The following is a 19,836-nucleotide window of genomic DNA, read 5'->3' as shown; positions in this document are numbered from 1 at the left end:
ACTGTGGAGCTCTATCTTTCATCAGTAAAAAGTTTATTTTCGTATTTTAGATAAATTAGAACCACCCTAATAACTATTCCAATAAAAAGAAGCATCTTCTAAAGTACACAAATTCATCCTAAGACATGATACGGCTAAATTATACAGGTTTGTCAGAAAGTAAAAATTCCTCCTAAATTAGCGATCTGGACCACTATGCATTGCACGGTCATTCTGCGATAAGCACCGACAAGATTGTGTTTGCTTCCAGCAAGATAAGATACAGATTGCATAACATTCATTGAATAGCACAAAAATCATTCGGGGACCTGCTTACTATGGTCACTATGGGTTTCACGGACGATGAGAGATCCCACACAAGAATCTCAAATTGTTTAAATTACTTATCATTTCTGCTCAGTCATGAAACATTGATTGTTTTCGGTAGGGATGCTAGATCTGTAAGTCAAATTAATTTAAGATTAAAATCAGTTTTTCTACGAAGAAATTTATTAAACTCAAATATAAAATACCAACTGATATCAATAAAATACCATAATAGTTTCTGTTCATATTAGGCTTTGTATCAGTCATACTGGCATCAACATCTCGTATCGCACGCCGGCCGCTATGAATAACAAAGTTTGATGTCATCATTTTTACTGGTCGACCTCAGTCTTAGCAGGACGTCCGACGAGGTAACGCGCCTAAAATGAGTCTTTACTATGGATTGTACGTTATGCTAGTTCCAGTGTTCAAACTAGTGGAAATGGTGATGCGTGCACTGAAACTTGACCTGGTGGCAAAAGTATTGGAGACAAGATTTGGAATTTTTATCATTGGCCTGTGAGTACAGTTTAATATAGAAAAGAAAAGTGCAAAATTTTGGCGATGAACAGCGACACAGCAACAGCCGGAATTATACAGATCAAAGTCACATTGATAATACGAAAATAGAAAATAATGCAGTTTTTGATATAGAGGAGAAGGGATAACAGTGAAACAACACAACAATGAAACAAAACGAATTATCAGAATTCGTGAACAGTCGTCTTATTCCTTCACAATTCGTGTTTTTCAATTTTATATACGTGCTACTTTGGATGACTTCTGATAGCATTATTAGAGGATCCCGGGGCTAGTGTTTTCAATTTTTGTTTTATCTCTGATTCAAATATATCGTGCAAAATAGAACACATTAGCGTAACTGGGGGCAAAACGGACATGTTATACCTTATGCTGTAGTTCCATATGTTGGTTTTCGAGTGTCCAAAGGGATTATGTTACAAAAATTAACAACTTTTTTTGCAAAGTGTTATGCAATTAATTTCAATTGAAGACTTTCATCCATTACTTAAAGCTCCACTGCGTAATCCATCGAATCGAGTCCGAAAGCTACGTAAAGCTGAACTTCTTACTGATTCAGTGATGCAGGATTCTTTACGAACTGAGCAAGCAGCTACAGGTGAAAAGCAAACAATCGCCGTAGCTAGTTTTTTTTTAATCTGCAGTATTCATAGTCTTCAAATAAAAGTAGAACTACTGATTTTCTAGGCTTGTACATCGTTTTGCTTAACCTCGAATAAAGTGACCTATCGTATCCCCAGATTTTAAAAACATCGAAAAAAGTAGCTTCGCCTTAATAAACCTAGCTTGAAAAATATTAAGCCAAGCATAACATCATTACGTTGCCAGATGTATAACCTTTCCAACGAGTGTTAGTTTGTCTAAATCGGTGCAAAAATACCATCGCACGAGCTCGCCAAAGAAAACTGACCTACTTGACCCCACTCTACTCTATGTTCAATTCGAGGCGAAAAAATACGTTTTGGGGTCCAATTTAGAGTTGAAGCAAATGATATATTTTCTATTATCATTTTTGCCGTTGTCATAAAGAGAGCTATACAATCACTTCCATTGATCACTTGTTATACAAAGCTGGTAAGTTATAACATTGAATGTGCCATTGGCAACAGTCCCTCGATTGCACATAGCCAGAGTGCGGGCTCTGCTCGTATTCGTCTACCTTTTGCATGTTCTTTAAATTCCGTATTTAAGCTTGATCACTTTAGCGTGCATCCTGCAAACTAGTGGGAGTCTTCGGCTAGCTGGACGTTTGATCACTAGATTTTCGTTTCTATACGCGAGAGATTCCTATAAGTTAATCATAGCATAGCACGAACACCTGCACAAATCGTATACGTATAGATGGAGTTGCAGAATTGAGCATATCCATTGTCATATGAGACTTTGCCACGATCTACAATGACGTAGACCCGCTCATCTCCACAAACCTTGCAAGCATTTTTATTTTATAATAGTCCTATCATCTAGTTAACGAAAACGCTCAGAACCGAAACAGTTTTCATAGATGACGGAGATATCGAAAGTAGAAATGGTCAGGTTCGGGTTTTAGGACGAGTTTCGGTCGGAATTGGGCTCTGTAAATTTAAACTTCTCAGGTTCGGGTTGGGTTCCGGGTTTTCAAATTTGAAATTCTCGGGTTCGGGGTTTTGAAATTCAAAACTTTCGTGTTCGGGTTTTTCGAATTTGGAATTTTCGGATTCGGGTCAGGTTCGGGTTTTTAACAGATTACACCCAACCATTTTTTTTGACGCTGTTCACGTCTATACACGACACTCAGTGTCTTTTTGTAGTAATTAACTTTACTTCGTTATACGAATGGATGACACATGTAACCGTACTAAATTTTACCACCTCTGAATCGGTAGAATTCGTCATATTTTCTGATGCTCAAATATTGTAGTTTTAAAATTTCGTATAAATTTTTTTTCTCTTCATATTCGCAAATTGCCCGTATTATTTTATTCTTTAAACGAGCACTCAAGAGACAGCAGACAACAATAAGTGTTTCGCGTCTAAAATCTCTTTATATTTTAAAAGCAGATAATTCAAGCAGTTTTATCCCAAAATTTATTTTCTAGAGACTTTATTCCGTCAGACTTAAACAAAAAACATAGTAGATTCCATTTTGAAAACAAAAAATAAAAAATAAAATAAATCGATGTTATAAGTGAGGTTTTGAATCAAAATCTACCCAGGCACTGAGTCCTCCGACAGAAAACTTTCCGCCAGGTTTCTCGCTGTCTTTGGTTTACCTAGGGTTACCACATAGACAATGCGCAAATGAAGGACACGTTAAATCTCTACCGAGATAAATTTGAATGTTTTAGTACCGGCGCTAAGTGCACTGACGGCGTTACTTGAAACTTAACCATGAACAACGATGGCACTCATATGGTATACAAGCGCTACTATCAAATCAGTGGTACACCCAAAATCCGACGGGTATGTTTCTATTACTTTTGGGTAAGATTCTATTGTCTTTTCGGTAACAGACCACGCAATTACGCATTGCGGTATTAAACTCATATTCCCGCAAAGGTAGTAAACGGTGGAATGACGAAATTCGGTTGCTGTTCATGTATGTGTATCACACAACCAAACACTTTTTGAGAATGTGTCAACCTCGAATCTGTTCGTGTAGGATAATTCGGCGATTTCTATGATAGTGTTAGTGTCGGGTCAAACCAACCGCAATCCTGGAAGATTTCTGCCCAAATTCAGGTTGGAATCTTCCCCAAAATTGGCAGAAACCAGCCGGATTACGGATTTTTTTACTGGGTAGGTTGGATAGTGAAATAAAAATTATAGTCAGTTTCCGGATCCGGTACAGCTCCCAATCCGGACCAGTTCCTAAACCCGGTCCTCCCGGATCCGGACCAGCACCCGGATCCGGATCAGTATCCGGATCTGAACCAGCACCCGGATCAGTACCCGGATCTGGACCAGTTGCTTGATCCACCCCAACCCCTTTTCCCCTCACCAGGTCCGGACCTGAACCAGACCCAGACTTGGTGCTTAGATCCAGCCAAATGTCTGGACCGGACCCTCGGTTCGGATGCGTGGATCCAAACCGTAGGTCTTGCTTCCCGTACATGACGGGAAGGACAGTGCATGATTTGTGCAGTCGTTACCTTGCTGCTGACGCCCGTGATAGAAAAGAAATTTCAATTTAACACCGATCGAAATACCCTACCACTATTCCGAGTCGGTTTTTTCTAACTGTGCTTTGAAGCTAGCCGAGTGTGAGCCGATCTTGAAACTCGTATTTATCCTCATAGTGTTTGCTTCGCTTGTTGCGCAATACAATAACAAGTGAAGCGCTACACACTTCCTGACAATCCGATGCGTTAATACTTATTGCATGTGAATTGATGAAACATGAGTGCGACGCAGAAAAGATTTGAATGTGTTGATATTGCCGTTTGGTGAATTTTTTGTTGCAGCCGTTTTAGTATTAAACGTCTTGCTATTAGAGCATTTTTTCTTATTACCGTAAAAGTATTACGGCCAAGTTTTGGGTGTACATATATGAAACAAGCACTTTCTGTCAGTTTGTTCCCGGGCTGGGCCGTTGTATGATCTGGATTCCATCATGAAAATACATGAATTTCTACGATCTTAAGGAATAGATCGTAAAAATATTGTGCGTTCTGTTCACGCCATTAGTGGATTTGTAGAAGTTTAAAGTTCCGAGAACTCCATTGGAGATGTCGAAGCATCTCTACTGGCACGCATACCGTACCAAATAATGATTTGACATCAAAAGTGCGTGAGAAAATCTTGATTGACACCCTTCGACACAAGATTGATCGTTCCAACCAGTAACGCGGGTGACGTCGTGTAATGCGAATTGCCAATTGACATAGCTTAATTTAGTACATGTAATAAATTATACACAACTACTCTTGCAGAAATTTTGGTTAAGAACGACGGGTAAGGTTGTTTGAATCTGTCATCATTACGCCTTTCGTTACGTTAGGCGCCGATTTATCCTACTTTCCGATAAAGATATCGACGATTTACAAGTTTCTCAGAACATTACAAATTCGGCGTTCAATAATAGTAAATCTAAATGCGCATTCCACTAGCCAATAATTCGTTTTGCGATAGGCAGATTTAACTGGACGCGAAAGTGCTACTTCAGGTTCGAGGTCGGGTTCAGGTTTTTTAAATTTCGAAATTTCGGGCTCGGGTCAGGTTCGTGTTTTTCAATTTTCAAGCTCTCGGGTTCGCGTCTCTAATCAAAAGGCGAAAAAATGTGAGCTGGAGATTACATGAAATTCATATCACACAAAAAATATTATTGCTTAATACAGGCCATATTGCAATGATATTAAAAATACTTGGAAATGGCACATGGAACGGTCTCACCGGTATCCAATATGCGAAGATTCATTCTATATCCTATGTACTGCCAAAAACACGTTCTGCGTCGCTTCCGGAAGTGTAATGGGCTACACGTCACTTTCTCTCTCTGCAACTCAATTTGATGACCGGAACGCATCTTTCGTTTGACTTCGTGCGACGTAGCGAATCGTACTACGATGAAACCGGATTTAGAATTACGGGCTTTATTATTTATTCGGGACAACCACAAATGGTCCAAAATATCGAAAATTCACTATTGAAAGACGATGACTGCTAAATTTTTCACGGATAGCGAAAACTACTTGCGTCCGCAGTCAATAACTGGTGCGATTTCCGCGAGACATTCCTATAAGTAAATCAATAGAATTAATGAAGGCTTGCCCCACCAGTACACATATTTTTTAAACGTTTGCACTTATTTACTCATATGTCAACTTACTTGTTATTTTCTACGAAGATATCATTTAAAGGTTACATTATCGAAATAAAAGAAAATGATTTTTCCACGATAAACCTTAGAATCAGAGACTTGAAAATTACATCCGCACGAAGATGCACTACTGATAATCAATGTTTGCGTATATTGTACGCGTTTAACAGTATTCAAGGCTGAGTGTTTCAAGATTCAAGGATATCTATAATGGAAGGGTACACGTATAATTAGGGTGACCATATCAGACGAGTAAAAACCAGGACAGTCGTAAGGGGACCCCACCTTCCTGTTGATGCAAAGTAAATTTGACGATACTTTTGGCTCGAACATACCTGGCAGATTTTTTCCAGGTTTACGGTAGTGAAAAAATTTCGCGTTCAATTTCTGCAGATAGTTGAAACCAACTGGGTCGTTATTTCATGAGGATGAGCTTACCGAATACTACTTCCGATTTACACACAAACTCTTTCTATACAAATGAACGAAAACTGGATGCAGATGTTGGAGAAATCTTCAATTGAGCGAATCAGACGAAATACCTGGAGATCGTCCGCGAAGAACAGTCATGAAGTCTTCTGTACTAAAAGTCATTGAAGTACAGCAGAAACATCAACAATATCAGTTGCCTTCTATACACACAGAAAATTTTTTTTGGCGAAAATAAGAGTTTTTCACTCTTAGCAAAAAACAACCAACGCATACTCTTAGTTTAAATATAAAACTATTGTTTTGAATACTATTCTTCATTTGCTTAAAAGGAAAACTTTTACTTTGATTATTATTCTTGATAAATTTAAATGTTTTACTTTCAACCTAATAGTTGGCGTGGGTTGTTTTTTGCTAAGAGCGGAACACTCTTACTTTTACCAATATTTTTTTTCTGTGTAGGGTATTTGTTGATGTTGAAGTAAACGTGGGTACCTGGAAATCTCTCTCGTGAAGTAACTTAACTATTACAAAAATTATTATTAATAAAAAAATATCTGCATTTTAGCGATTAATCGTGGTTAAATTTATCAAAAGCGGCGGATTGGTTGTTGGTTGATCATTCAATACTCTTTATTATGTAGGATATTGTAGGATGTTTGAAACAGAAGGTAAGTCGCTGTCAATCATCCAGATGTAAACCCATGTTCATCATGATCAAAGTATTGCTGTCAGTGAGCCTTTCGAGACAGCTCTCAATGAAATTATTCGATTTACGGACTGGAAACATGTTGACGGATTTCTAGCAATCGATATTAAGATGGGAATATGCCGCTGGCAAGAGATACTAGTACGATGGGAATAAGCAGCGTCGCCCAAACGTCAATTTGACTTTTTAAAGTTGTGGAGGAAATCCGTCGGGTCCAGTTCTGGAGGAAATCCGTCAGGAATATTTTTTCTATTCACCGTGAGTCGCACCAGGTTCATTTTCAGAAGTCAAAAAAGAGCTTCGATTATTTGTAACTCTGGTTGCGATTATAATAAATCAAGCAAATCAAGAATTATGTTTGCCTTGGAAGAGAAAAATCAGGACAAATCAAGTATTTCCCTCGATGTCCCAGGACACCAGGACAGTCTATCAAAAACTAGGGCATGTCCTGGGAAACCAGGACGTCTGGTCACACTACGTATAATACAATTGAATTTTACATGTTATATGCCTAAAATAACTACTTGTCCGTCATCCCATCTCTCCGTCTTACCCACAGTTCCCCAACGTAAAAGGGCACACAAACGGTTATCTCTCGGATTGTTATCAAAGTGTTTGATGAATAGTCTTCATTTTTATTGATATAGATAGGTATATGACACGGAAATCCAACCAACTTACACCGGCTCCAGTGGGAACTAAAGACTACCACTTCCAAGCTCCTTATGACAAGCTCAATGTCTATTCAATAAAACTGGATATTTATCGACACTTTCCATACTTTTCCAAGCTCAACAACACTCTGGCATTTGGATTTCGACAGGTACTCAGAGTTTCGATGTTCTTTAGGCGAAAGTACCATGTTAATGTCCCTTGCATTGAATACACAAGAATAATACTCTCTTGTTTTGGAGTGAAATTGAAATATAAAAATAATTAAAGACTATTAATAACTGTTAATAAAGGGTGTAACGATCAAAAATGTATTAACTACAACTTGACGCATTTTTTGATTTTCACATTTGATCTTCAGCTGTTTAAATGGCACTGAATGCAAATGTCGTCAACGCATTACCAATGTTCGGAAAACGTTTGTCGAGGGCCAGGAAGACTGGATTGGGGGAAACCGAAAGCTGGAAGTGATACAACGAAAAGAGTAGCCAGCTGTTTCAAGCGGAATCCTAAACTCTCCGTCCGAGATTTCACAAGCAAGCTATGAATGTCGTCTATAAACGCGCATCGACCCGGACTGACGACTTATGCGCAGGTGGTGACTCCAAATCGTCACGATAAGCAAAACAAGTCGGTCAAAAAACCTATTTTAATCCACCTAGCGGTGCAATTGTGCCTTTCTCAATCATGAATCACGAGAATGTGTGCGTTGTTTATATTTATTAAAAACTTTTAAATGCATATATTACATTTTATTATTATACATCACATGACAACTATATACAGGAAAATAAATCATTATTCGAGTTCTAAAATTTTGAAAAAGAAAAAACAGCCACGGTAATATTGAACTAAAAAAGCTGCAAAATCGGCAAAGTCCCAAAAAGTCGATTTTTATAAAAAAAAATTTTCGAGATAACATAAAATCTCGACGTTTCATGCATTTTAAAGATGTTTGGCATCAAAAATACGAATTCGATTTCTGAAATTTCATGAGGTCCCCCCTTTGAAAAAAAAAATTGAGTTCCGGCTTATATGGGAATTTCATATGTGACCGGACGGTTTAGTCTATATTTCCGGAACCATATAAGCGATCCGTACGAAATTTTATAGACATCTATGGGGATATTATAGCTATCATTTGGGACTAAGTTTGTGAAAATCGGCCCAACCATTTCCGGGAATCTGATGTGAGTTCGTAAATTTTGAAAGATGGCCGCTTTTCCCGGGCACTTCCGGAACCGTTTATGGTGGTCAATGTAGTCAACGAAAGTTTGGTTGGCCGTCGGTGACCTAGAACAGCAAATTTAAGTTGTTTGAGAGACATTTTAGCGAAATTTTTACCTTTTTTGCTTTCATCGGAGTATCGGTTTGAATCACTATTTGCTATGTGATCGCACGCCACAACCTGTAACTCCGGAACCGGAAGTCGTATCGGGATGAAATTAAATAGCCATTTACGGGGACGCAATACCTTTCATTTGAGGCCAAGTTTAGTCGAATCGGTCTAGCCATCTCCGAGAAACCGATGTGACTGTTATTCTGAATTTAGATACTTCCGCCGGGGCTTCCGGAACCGAGGATGGTGGCCAATGTGGCCAAATAGACTTTGAATGGATGTTAGTGATCTAATACTACAAATCGAAGCAGTTGTGGTCGTATTTTGGAAAAATTTTCACCTTTATACATTCATTGCAGAATTTATTAAAATCGACATTTTCTGCGTGTTCGTACTTATCACCCTGTAAATCCGGAACCGGAAGTCGGATCCATTAGAAATTCAATAGCAGCCTATGGGAACGTTGCACCTTTCATTTGAGACTAAGTTTGTCAAAATCGGTTCAGCCATCTCTGAGAAAAATGAGTGACATTTTTGGTCACATACACACACACATACACACACACATACATACATACACACATACATACACACACACAGACATTTGCCGAACTCGACGAACTGAATCGAATGGTATATGTCACTCGGCCCTCCGGGCCTCCGTTAAAAAGTCGGTTTTCAGAGCAATTGCAATACCTTTCTATTGAGAAAGGCAAAACGATTGCGAGGAACGGAATGACGAAACCTGTGTTACGGCTGACTTTAAACAGCTTCATTCTTCGTTTACAGTAATATTACACGTCGGTTGGAAGAGAAAAAGCGGCAGAGATTTTCAAACAAACTAAACTGCCGAAGTTCGCAAAGAAATATCTTGTGTGGCTGCCCATTTCTTCCTGTGGCTTGAAGAGCGACATTTACATGGCAATCGAGACCCACGAAATTTATGTGCAGGTGCCTGAAAAAACCGTCTGTTACCTTTCCTCAAGCAACACAATTGTTCGGTTCTGTTTTGGCCGGATTTGGCATCTTGCCACTACGGGAAAAGGGCCATTAAATGGCATGCCGCGAGCAACGTCCAGGTGACATGAACCCTCCCAACACGCCTGAGCTCAGGCCAACAGAAAAATATTAGGCAATCGTCAAGTGGAACCTCAAAAAGACGCAAAAGACAGTTGTCAGATAGATGCAGTTCAAGACAAATTTGGCGTTCTGCGGTGAGGAAAGTGACCAAGAAGTCTACACAAAACTTAAAGGAAGGAGTCCAACCAGTGGCGTAGCCAGAGGGAGGGGGTTGGAGATTTCACTGATATTGGCTACTGAAACCTGCTTATAAATTAATCTGAAACTGCTCTCACAACGATCTGAGAAGATTCGCTCGAAAATGCTATCAGTGAGTGACGCAACCAGCTCCTTCTCCAACTTCGGGTCCTTCAGGGTCTACAGTAGCTTCCTCGACGACTCCAATCGTCGAAAGCATAATAGGAACAATTCTCGGACCCTCATCCAACCTCCCCATTTCCTACAACTCTACAACCAGTAGCCGATACCTGACAATTTTTCCAGTTTGAGTATCTTACAGATAGTTTCCAATGGAACGGCGACGTAGATTATGGTGAGTTGGCACCGTCCCTTGTCATATATGGGCGGTTATGAAGTGAATTGGTCCGATAGAACAGTGCGATCCCAGTACAGCTTGAAAAGGACGTTTTCCAGAACAGGCATTAGCAGATAACGGTAGTTCGGTAAAATCTCTTCCAAAAAACCTTGTCGAAGCGCCCATTGCTGGTACAAAATCTTATTAACGCTGTTGTGATGATCGGTATAAGCTGCGTTGGCCAGTACGCGGCAGCCTACCACAACGTGGTCAATGATTTCGAGATACGAATGACACATCAGGCATCTATCCTCCACAGGTGGAAGTGGGCATCGTAACAGCTTTCTGCTTCCACTCGGCAATCTTCTCCACCACAGTCTACAGATTGAAGTTTGGGTTGTAGTTCGCGTGCGCTAGGTGAAGTGCGCTATAGTTGCGGTCCTCAGAACAAACTGCTTGATATACTCCATGTCGGTTGGCATTTCCCATAAAGTATTATTGCCGTCGTGGAACTTGCACTATTCATAGTGCCTGGATGTCAACTATTCCTTGTTCCCCTTCATCCCGTGGCAATGTGAATCTCTCCAACACCGACTGAGTATGGCGCATTCCTGGCGCCTTTTTCAATCTTCTCTGAAGATCTTCCAGCTCAGTCCAGCTTTATTTGATGAAACTGTAGGTCAACAAGGGGACAGCAAACATTTGTCCATTGATGTGAGCTTATTGCCCGCGTTCAGGAAAGACTTCAAGACACAATTCACTCGAGTCAAAAACTTATCTCGGAGCTCAAGCTTGGTGTCGGTCTGGCGAATCCCGAGGAGCTGCCGGAATGAGATACTATCGCCACGAACCACCCCGAATCAACTTGCCTTCATCGATCTTGTAGCCACCAGTGTTGACCAATCGCTCTAATAGTAACTGAACAGAACGGCATTTCTCTAGAGCAACCTGCCACTAATCCTTTCGGCTAGTTTGCTGACCACACTCAGCCGTTCCGTCGAGTCAGCATAGATCTTGAGATCGTCCATGTAGAAGGTATGACCCATCTTTATACATCTCCATTACCTTGATGAGAAACCAGTGTGGGGCCTTCAAGTAATCGATATAGGACATACTAAGGTTCTGCTGATTACACACTGCTTATCCAACAACGATTGCATCGTTGATGGCTTGATTTTTGCAGATGATGATGGTGCTTAGGATCTTGTGCTGACGTGTCTCTACTTTGATGGGTTGGACATGTTGCTGTTCTTGGGGAGGAGAATTGTAGTACCACGGGTGATGAAATCCGGCAATAAGTGTTGTTCGTGTAACGCCCTGTTAAAACATACACCCATCGTGGAATGTACAACGGTCAGCTTCTTGCACCAAAACATTTAGACACCTTCTGGTCCAGGTGCCGCCTAAACTCGTGCACATCATTGGTTTCGACGGCGACAGCTGACATCTCGTCAATTTATTCGTCTGCTCATTCCTCCTCGCATCTTAGTCATGATTACGGTTGTACGGGGGCCTCCCAAATACTGGTTCATACGCTAGTGACATCACCGATATCCTGTAGATTTTCGCTGAAATCGAGCTTCTCGTGACTGATTTGGTCATCGAACGAACGCTCGTTATCACTGAACATCGGATTTTATTGTTCTCGTCTCGCAGAATCCGTGTAATGCCTTAGCGTTTTTAGTAACGCACTCAATTGCTGTACTAGTGTGTAGAGTGTTTCCATCAGTCTGTGAGTTCCCACTATGCGAAGCTCAGTAGGTGCAATGATCGCAGCCACATGCAAACATAATATGGCCGATCTTTTGCCGTCTCTATACGTTGTCAGCCTTCCAATAGCGGCACGTTTGTTCGAGAACCGACTCTCCAATCTCCGCTGCCATGGAAGTACTCGCCTTTCCCAGTGATATTGAGGCGGGTCACCTCTAGGTGTAAGTCGGCATCCCAAACATCGAGCGGTTCCAAATGCAGCACAGAATACTACTAGCTGCAGATTTTCCAGATTCTGCACAAATTCCAGGTGCATTGGATGAACGTTACTGCAGCTTTTCTCTCTATGCAAAACAGCATTGCTACGGCACTGATCGTAACACCACCGCCAACTTGCCCCGTGTTATAGTAGGACCATCCCGGACTTAAGTCCAAACATAAAGGTTGCGCGATATGTTTCCTATTTTTCTCTAATTTCAGGGTATATGTAGTGGGGATACACAATTATTTCACCCCGGACCTAACTCAGTAGTGTGGACAAGGATTAATTAGTAATTTTCGTATGACCTCTAGGTTAAAGCCCCAATAAACAAAATAATAATAATAATAATAATAATAATAATAATTTTCGTAACTTAAATGGAAAATTCTGAAATTTCAAGCGAAATATTTTTCGTGCTTTCAAATTATCGAATTCATGGAACGTAAAAAAAAGAAAAAAATGGGAAGATCTTTAGTCGTACTTCAGATACTAATCTGGCTTTAGCTTGGGGCAAAACTAAAATAGATTCTAGCCCCAAATGCTGTCAAAATGTATGAAGCGATTGAGGCTAGAACCTTGTACAGGTTTGGGGTAACCAAAAGGCAGAATTCGCAAAAACTTGTGATAGTCATTAGCTTTGATAACCGCCGGTCGTTTCGGTGCACCAAAATTTGTAATCTGATCTTTGAGTAAATTAAAAACTTTTTGACTTGAAAAATGGGTTTAACGAACGAACGACTGTCGAGTCGTTGTTATTTGGTTTATATAAACGCTCATGTTTTGTTTCTAACATTGAACTCATTCACAGCCATGACAGCCGCCCAAAAGAATCCGCACCAAAAGATAGCGTCAGTAAAACTGAGATTGACCACCTTTCCAAAATGGTTAATTTCTGGTGGGACAAGAATGGACCGGCAAAGATGCTCCACACATTCTACCAAGTCAGGTACGTCACAAACTGGACCGTTTCTACCAAGATACAGTACCCCAACTTACGATAATTGTATATCTTTAGAGTACCACTGGTGGTCGATGGTTTGGCTGAAACGGGTCGAATCGCCAAGGCTGACACAACCAAACCTGACTCGCTCAAAGGAGTGAGAATTCTGGAAGCCGGCTGTGGCGGTGGTGTGCTGGCAGAAGATCTAGCTCAGCTGGGGGCCTACGTTGTGGGTGTTGACCCCGGAAAAGACATGATCGATTTGGCCAACAAGCACTTAGAGACGGAGTCGGTCGGTCTTAAGAATCGCATTGAATATCATGCGATCACCGTTGAAGAGCACGCTAAGAAATTCGCCGGTACGTACGACGCGGTTGTTTGTTCCGAAGTAATGGAACACGTAGATGAAAAAGAAATGATACTGGAGGCATGTGTTCGCTGCTTAAAGGTAAGTTTTCACAGATTAGAAAATTAGAATAAGCAACTAAACATAAATGCTTTTTTCAGCCTGGAGGATCACTATTCATAACTACCGAGAACCAGACTATGGTGGCGTGGTTTTTCTATATCATCTTATACGAATATATTCTCCGAATTATACCAAAAAAATCGCATTTTTACGAAAAATTTGTCTCTGCCGATACTGTTTCAGCTATTACTAGTAAGTACGGGTGTAAGATGCACAGAGTCCGCGGATTCTTCTATGATCGCCCGGTTAACTCGTGGTATTTCATCGATAATCAAGACTGTAACTATGGACTACACGTTGTGAAAAGATGATGGATCATATCATAGTTTACACAGAACGTTAGATACGCAAACAATGAAGCCAAATCCACCTATCGAGCAAAATCAGAATCGACATCTGATACAAGGAAGATACCGAAATAAAATAAAAAAATCATTGAATTTCGGGTAATGTCTTTTGAAGCACAGAGAACGGTTTTCCACCTCGAGCATTTCAGTTGTGTAAAAATTAATGGTCAATTTGCAAAAAAAATTAGATACTCGCCCACAGATGCGGAAATGGCTGTACTTCATAGATTTCAAATTTCAGAAATGAGATATTTTCAGAAAAGTTTAAACCATAAAAAAATGTGGACAAACTTTAAATGATTTTCATTCCGTCCTTCAGATCACCTTCAGCATATAACTAGGTCAAATCTGTATTATTTCTGGAATCTGAAAGCTTTTTAATAAAATTTCCAGATAAAAAAAAAGGATTTTCGTGGACATCATGCGTAGCGGTGTTGGGGTGTAGCAATTGTCCTCGGATGGGGAAGAGGAGGTCAAATACTAAGTATGTTTTTCCACTTGGAATATGAACGGCTCCTTTCATAGATTAAAATAAGGACTACCAATTCATTTCTGCATAACTGTAGGGGACGGTGGGGAGTTGTGAACATAATTTTGTTTAAGGGGCATAACTACCACAACAAATCCTACCAGTCGCTTACTTCCGGGAGGGATGGCTTTTCACGGACTAAATGAAGTAAGCACGATTTCCAACCATCAACCTCGTTTTTTTGACCTTCAATGCTTTGCCTGAGTGTTCTGTGAGTGAAGCTTCTAATGTGATAGTTCCGTTGAATAACGATTATCCCGCTTTAGAAATATCCATTTCCATCATTAGTTCACCACTATATCGAGAAGCTTCCCGATCAGAATGAAATAACATCATTATAACAAAACACAATTTTCGTGACATAAATTAGGTCTCGTCTCGTTAGTAATTAAAATAACAGAAATTTTTAAGTAACAATGTGAGATATAGTTTTGAAATATTTCTGTTATGTGTTTTTGATCGGGTTTAGCTGTGAATCGTCGTAATTTTCGCAAAACTGATCTAGTAGCTCTACGCCGCTCACTATTGCTGATCGACAGGAGCGTACAGATATTACAAATGGATGAAGGCGCTGCGGTTGATCTCTATAATCGATTACTCCTTGACTGTGTTGAAAAATCTGTTCCAAATTATCAACCTCCCTGAAGGCCTCCCTGGTCGAACGCAATGCTTCGGAATCTGAAAGGCATCCGTGCCAACCCTATCAAAAAATGCGAACGAACATGGTCAGGCGATTTAAAAAGTTTGACGTTTGACTCAACTCCCCTGTGCTAATTGCTCCTAGGAACAAATGCAATTTGCGAATACGATTTAAAGGCAATTTCAATACTTAGACAAATTTTCTGGCGGCTGAAATGGACTTGGTTGTTTTTTGCGTTTTTCAAACATGGCGGTTCATGTTTGGCTTAAGCTTAAAATTGTTTTTTGAACAATTGGTGTGTTCTCACTTGTATTTTGTTTGTCTAGTGCACTTCATTTAGCCAACGAATGTAGAAAATTGTGGAATCGTGTGTAAGCATAGTAGAACAAGATCTCTGACCTAAAGTCTTAATGAACGTCAGATTGTGATAAGTTTTAGTGTGCAATACCAATTTCACCTTTGATTCTTCCTATAAGTTGGTGGTGATTACCTACTATACTGGTAAGAATATGTGAGTAAATAATGAATCATATTTTCATATTAGGCAATTAAGGGCGATCTGGTGCGTTCCGTGGGCGATTTGGGGGCGATTTAAGGGCGGGTTGGGCGGCAAAAAAATGACGGCGGTGAATCGCCCAAATGTTGCATTTGAAATAGCCCCCTAATTGCCAGCAATTTGCTGGCAAATTCAAGGGCAATTAGCGCATCCAAGTTGGCAAATAGCCCCCCGTTAGCCAGCAACTTGCCCTTTTTGACTGGGAAAGCTCTACGTGCATACACAAAGCGACGATGCCCTATTCTAAAGCGCTTTTTTGCCAGCAATGAGTACCGCTGTTACAATAAATTGCTGTATAAAAGATATGTGAACCGCATCCATCAAAACTTACGACGAAATCCGGAGGGCTTCTGGGCTTTTGTTAATACGAAGAGAAAGGGAACGGCTCTTTCGTTTAGGATGGTCTACAATGGCGAAGTAACGACGGCCTCAAAGTGCTCCATATTTGCCAGCTACTTCTCCAGTGTTTTCACGACTGATGCGCCATCTGCCCGATCTTGACAACGCGGCCCGTGATGCTCCCGTTGGTGCGGTGAATTCACCATTTCAGAACAATCGGTTCTCTCTGCAATACAAAAAACGAAATCGTCTTATGCTCCAGGACTGAGTGCTATGCCTTCACTATGCTGTTCTTAAAAATGTTCCGATATTTTAGCGATCTCACTGACGCACCTTTTCAATGTGTCACTTCAGCAGCAAAAATTTTCCGATGATTGGAAGTGTTCAGTCATGTGTTCGGTACGCAAGAAAGGTGAAAGCAACAACGAGAACTACCGGGGAATCACTTCGCTGGGAGTCGAGTCAAAAATTTTCGAATCGCTTCGGTGCTGTTTTCTGCTAGTAAACATTACATTAGTTCTTGTCAACAGGGATTCTTCCCTGCTCGATCGGTTGAGACGAATTTAGATAGCTTCACATCGTTTTGCATAGAAAAAATATCCAAGAAACTCCAGGTGAACATGGTCTACACTGATCGTAAAGCCACTTTCGACACAGTTAACCTCGAGATACTGCTAGCAAAGCTTGATAAACTAGGATGTACTACGAGATTCTGCCACTGGCTGCGATTCTACCTTGTACACCGCGAGGTCGTCGTGCATATTGTCGACAACGTGTCTGAATCCTTTTCTAATAATTCCGGAGTCCCTCAAGGTAGTACACTAGGTCCGTTACTAGGGTAAACGAGCCCTTATTCATCTCATTAGTCAGGATGTCACACTATTTCGTTGATAACTCGGCCTACTGTAACTGGATTGCACTTAAATATGTTTCAACATCTTTGCTTCGTTCCTAAGAAGTAATACATTGAAGAATCGGACCTGGAAAATGTAAAATACTCACGTTTGAGTGAAGTGAAAAGTCGAGTACAACGCACCCTTATTCATCCTACCATTTAAGCTAATGCGTTGAACGGAGATAGCAGACACTGCTCTAACTAATGTGTTCAAATGGGTGGGATGAATAGAGGTGCTAAGATGAATTAGGGAGCTGTTACCCTATTTTCATTATTTGTAAATGATGCGGTTTTTGTCCTAATAGGTTGAGGGAAACTGTTTTTGAATCCGATTTCCGTGAGTTACAGTGTCTCATCGATACATTTTACAACTGGTTTCAAAGAAATATGTTGATTCTTAGTGTTGCCAAATGTTTTGTCATCAGTTTTCATCGTACAAGAGACATGATTAATTTCAACTACAATATTGCTAGAACTCAGCTGCAACGCGTTGACCACGTAAAGGACCTAGGCGTTATTCTTGATGAAAGGATAACTTATACCAATAACTTATCTGCGACTAGTGACAAAGCGAATCGATTGCTGGGTTTTATGTTTAAAATTTCCAGCGAATTCCGAGAGCCAATAGTCCGATTATAGCGATGGTTCGTCGTGTTAGGTTAATTATTTTTAGTCTAGTTCATTAAGACCTACCCAACAAAAAACTTAGCTGGATAATGGCTTGAACAGCCCTTGTTCTGCTTATTATCTCGTATTAAAGACCTCTCTTAGCTTGCTTCGTTTGTTGGGTATTGTCAGTTGAACACAACATTGGTCGATTTACAATATTTCAACTGGTATTTGTAAAGGATTCCTTAATACATCCACAGGCTGAAGCAATTTAAAATAATCAATATCTTGTTTGAGATATGGCAGATTGCGTCAAATGCGTGGAAAATTTTAGTTTGGTGGGGAGTTGTGAACCATCACAAAAAGTAGGAGAAATTGAATATTGTTGTGGTATATTTTTATTTAAGATATTTGTAAACTAAAGACGAGTTAGAAAAGTGATCTGATTCGTAATTCGCGACATTATGATTCGCGCCAAACCACCTGAATTTAAACCAATATATAGCGGTGTGCACAACTTCCCACTATCCCATACTATTTATCATTCATTTTCATATGAGCAATAATTGCCGAATAGTATGGAAAAATGTATAGATATACATTTTAATGACATTCAATTAGCTAGAGATTACTGTGTAGGAAAAGTTATGAAAATTAGAGCCATAATACTCAAGTGAGAGCAAGGATGTGAAGTAAACAGATCGGAAAACTATATAGATATAGATATATCATTGGTAACGTTGCCTATCCGAAATTCATATCCGAATATCCGAACATCTACTTTGTAATCTTCCTTCGGTTTGACGTGTTGATCAATCAGCCGAGACAGGATATCTGCATTTCCGAACTTATCCATACTCACGTACACTCAGAAAAAGTAAACGTTATGCCTATTGATTTTACACTTAGTTTTTGGAATTAACGGAGGCATATAGATACTATTTGCTAGCACATAAACCTAATGTGTATATTTACAAGAAATATTAATCTTACATTCACATTTCATAACTATTAGGCACATAAAACTCCATTCTATAACAATATGCACATATAACTTATGTGTGTGCATACATAGTTTATACAGTTGATACATAGAAGGTATGTGTGCGCGTGATAACAATAGCATTTCTTCTTCATATGAATTTTAAGCGGTTTGAAGCAAATAGAATTAACGTTTGGATTTTTTTCAGTGTAGACGATATTAAAGTCGTAGCGCAATAATTGCAAAACATAGCGCTGGAGTCGATTCGCTGTATACACTGGAAAGTCTTTCTACGATCAAAAAAATGTCAAGAGTGGACCGTGATCTGTTTGCAGTACGAAATTCTGACCGAATAGCATCATGTGAAATTTTGTGACAGCGAAGACGATTGGGAGCCCCTCACGATTCTGCTCAGCGGAAGATAAAACGGGCTGAACTGCCTTGATTGATCCATCTGTAAATTTCCAACTGGTCGAGCTGTGGATTGTAATATGTAAGAAGCAGCTCCGATTTGAGAATCTTCATAAGCCCATCTAACGGATACCGTAGTGTTCTCATACGCGGGACAAACTACCCGTAATAATTGAGTGATCCTAGAAACGATCGAACTCCAGATACGTCTGTTGGCGATGGCATTTTGCAGATGGCTTCGACTTTTGCTGGATCAGGACACTGATCTGTTCATCAACTACATGCACTGAGTAGTTGATCCTGTGCATTTTTCGGCCTTGACGAAGAAACCGAATTCCGAATTGATCCTACGAAGGACAGCTTGAACATTTCATGTAAGGTCGGCTTCGTGGACTCCTTCAACCGAGACATCGTCAAGGTAAACGGAGGTACATTCTAGTCCAGCAAGCATCGTTTCTACAAACTGCTGGGAAGCTTCTGGGACTGCTTCAACTCCTGGTAGAAGCCGATTGTACCGGAAAAGTTCCCGGTGTGTCGTAAGCAGGTCCCGACAGCCTTCGTCTATTTCCTCTCGCAAGAATGCTTCTGATAGGTCGATTTGAATGAAGACCTTGCAGTTTGCTAGTTTAGTGAAAATATCTTGCGGTAATGGAAGTAGATACTGATGTGACTGCAGAGCATCGTTGAGACCTGTGGAGTAGTCACCACATATTCTAATTGCATCATTTACCTTTTCAGTAACGGCAATAGGAACCGCCCA

General features: G+C 40.2%; 1 protein-coding gene across 1 annotated transcript; it reads left to right on the top strand.

The window, feature by feature from the left end:
* Positions 1–639: 639 nt before the first annotated feature.
* LOC131682004 (ubiquinone biosynthesis O-methyltransferase, mitochondrial-like) lies at positions 640–14,412 on the top strand. The gene is made up of 4 exons (XM_058963133.1): positions 640–825; positions 13,168–13,305; positions 13,375–13,747; positions 13,807–14,412. Exons 1-4 carry the CDS (start codon positions 692–694, stop codon positions 14,077–14,079), a joined length of 918 nt encoding a protein of 305 aa, XP_058819116.1. The 5' UTR covers positions 640–691; the 3' UTR covers positions 14,080–14,412.
* Positions 14,413–19,836: the final 5,424 nt, after the last annotated feature.

The sequence above is a fragment of the Topomyia yanbarensis genome, chromosome 2 (assembly GCF_030247195.1).
Source record: "Topomyia yanbarensis strain Yona2022 chromosome 2, ASM3024719v1, whole genome shotgun sequence".
NCBI classification, from domain to species: domain Eukaryota; kingdom Metazoa; phylum Arthropoda; class Insecta; order Diptera; family Culicidae; genus Topomyia; species Topomyia yanbarensis.
This window is presented reverse-complemented; position numbering and strand designations above follow the sequence as displayed.

Bases quoted from the DNA above. Each gene is read 5' to 3' on its own strand.
- LOC131682004 (XM_058963133.1), top strand. From the start codon at position 692: ATGAGTCTTTACTATGGATTGTACGTTATGCTAGTTCCAGTGTTCAAA. The intron at 826-13,167 runs GTGAGTACAGTT...ACTCATTCACAG, and splicing joins GGAATTTTTATCATTGGCCT to CCATGACAGCCGCCCAAAAG. The intron at 13,306-13,374 runs GTACGTCACAAA...GTATATCTTTAG, and splicing joins CACACATTCTACCAAGTCAG to AGTACCACTGGTGGTCGATG.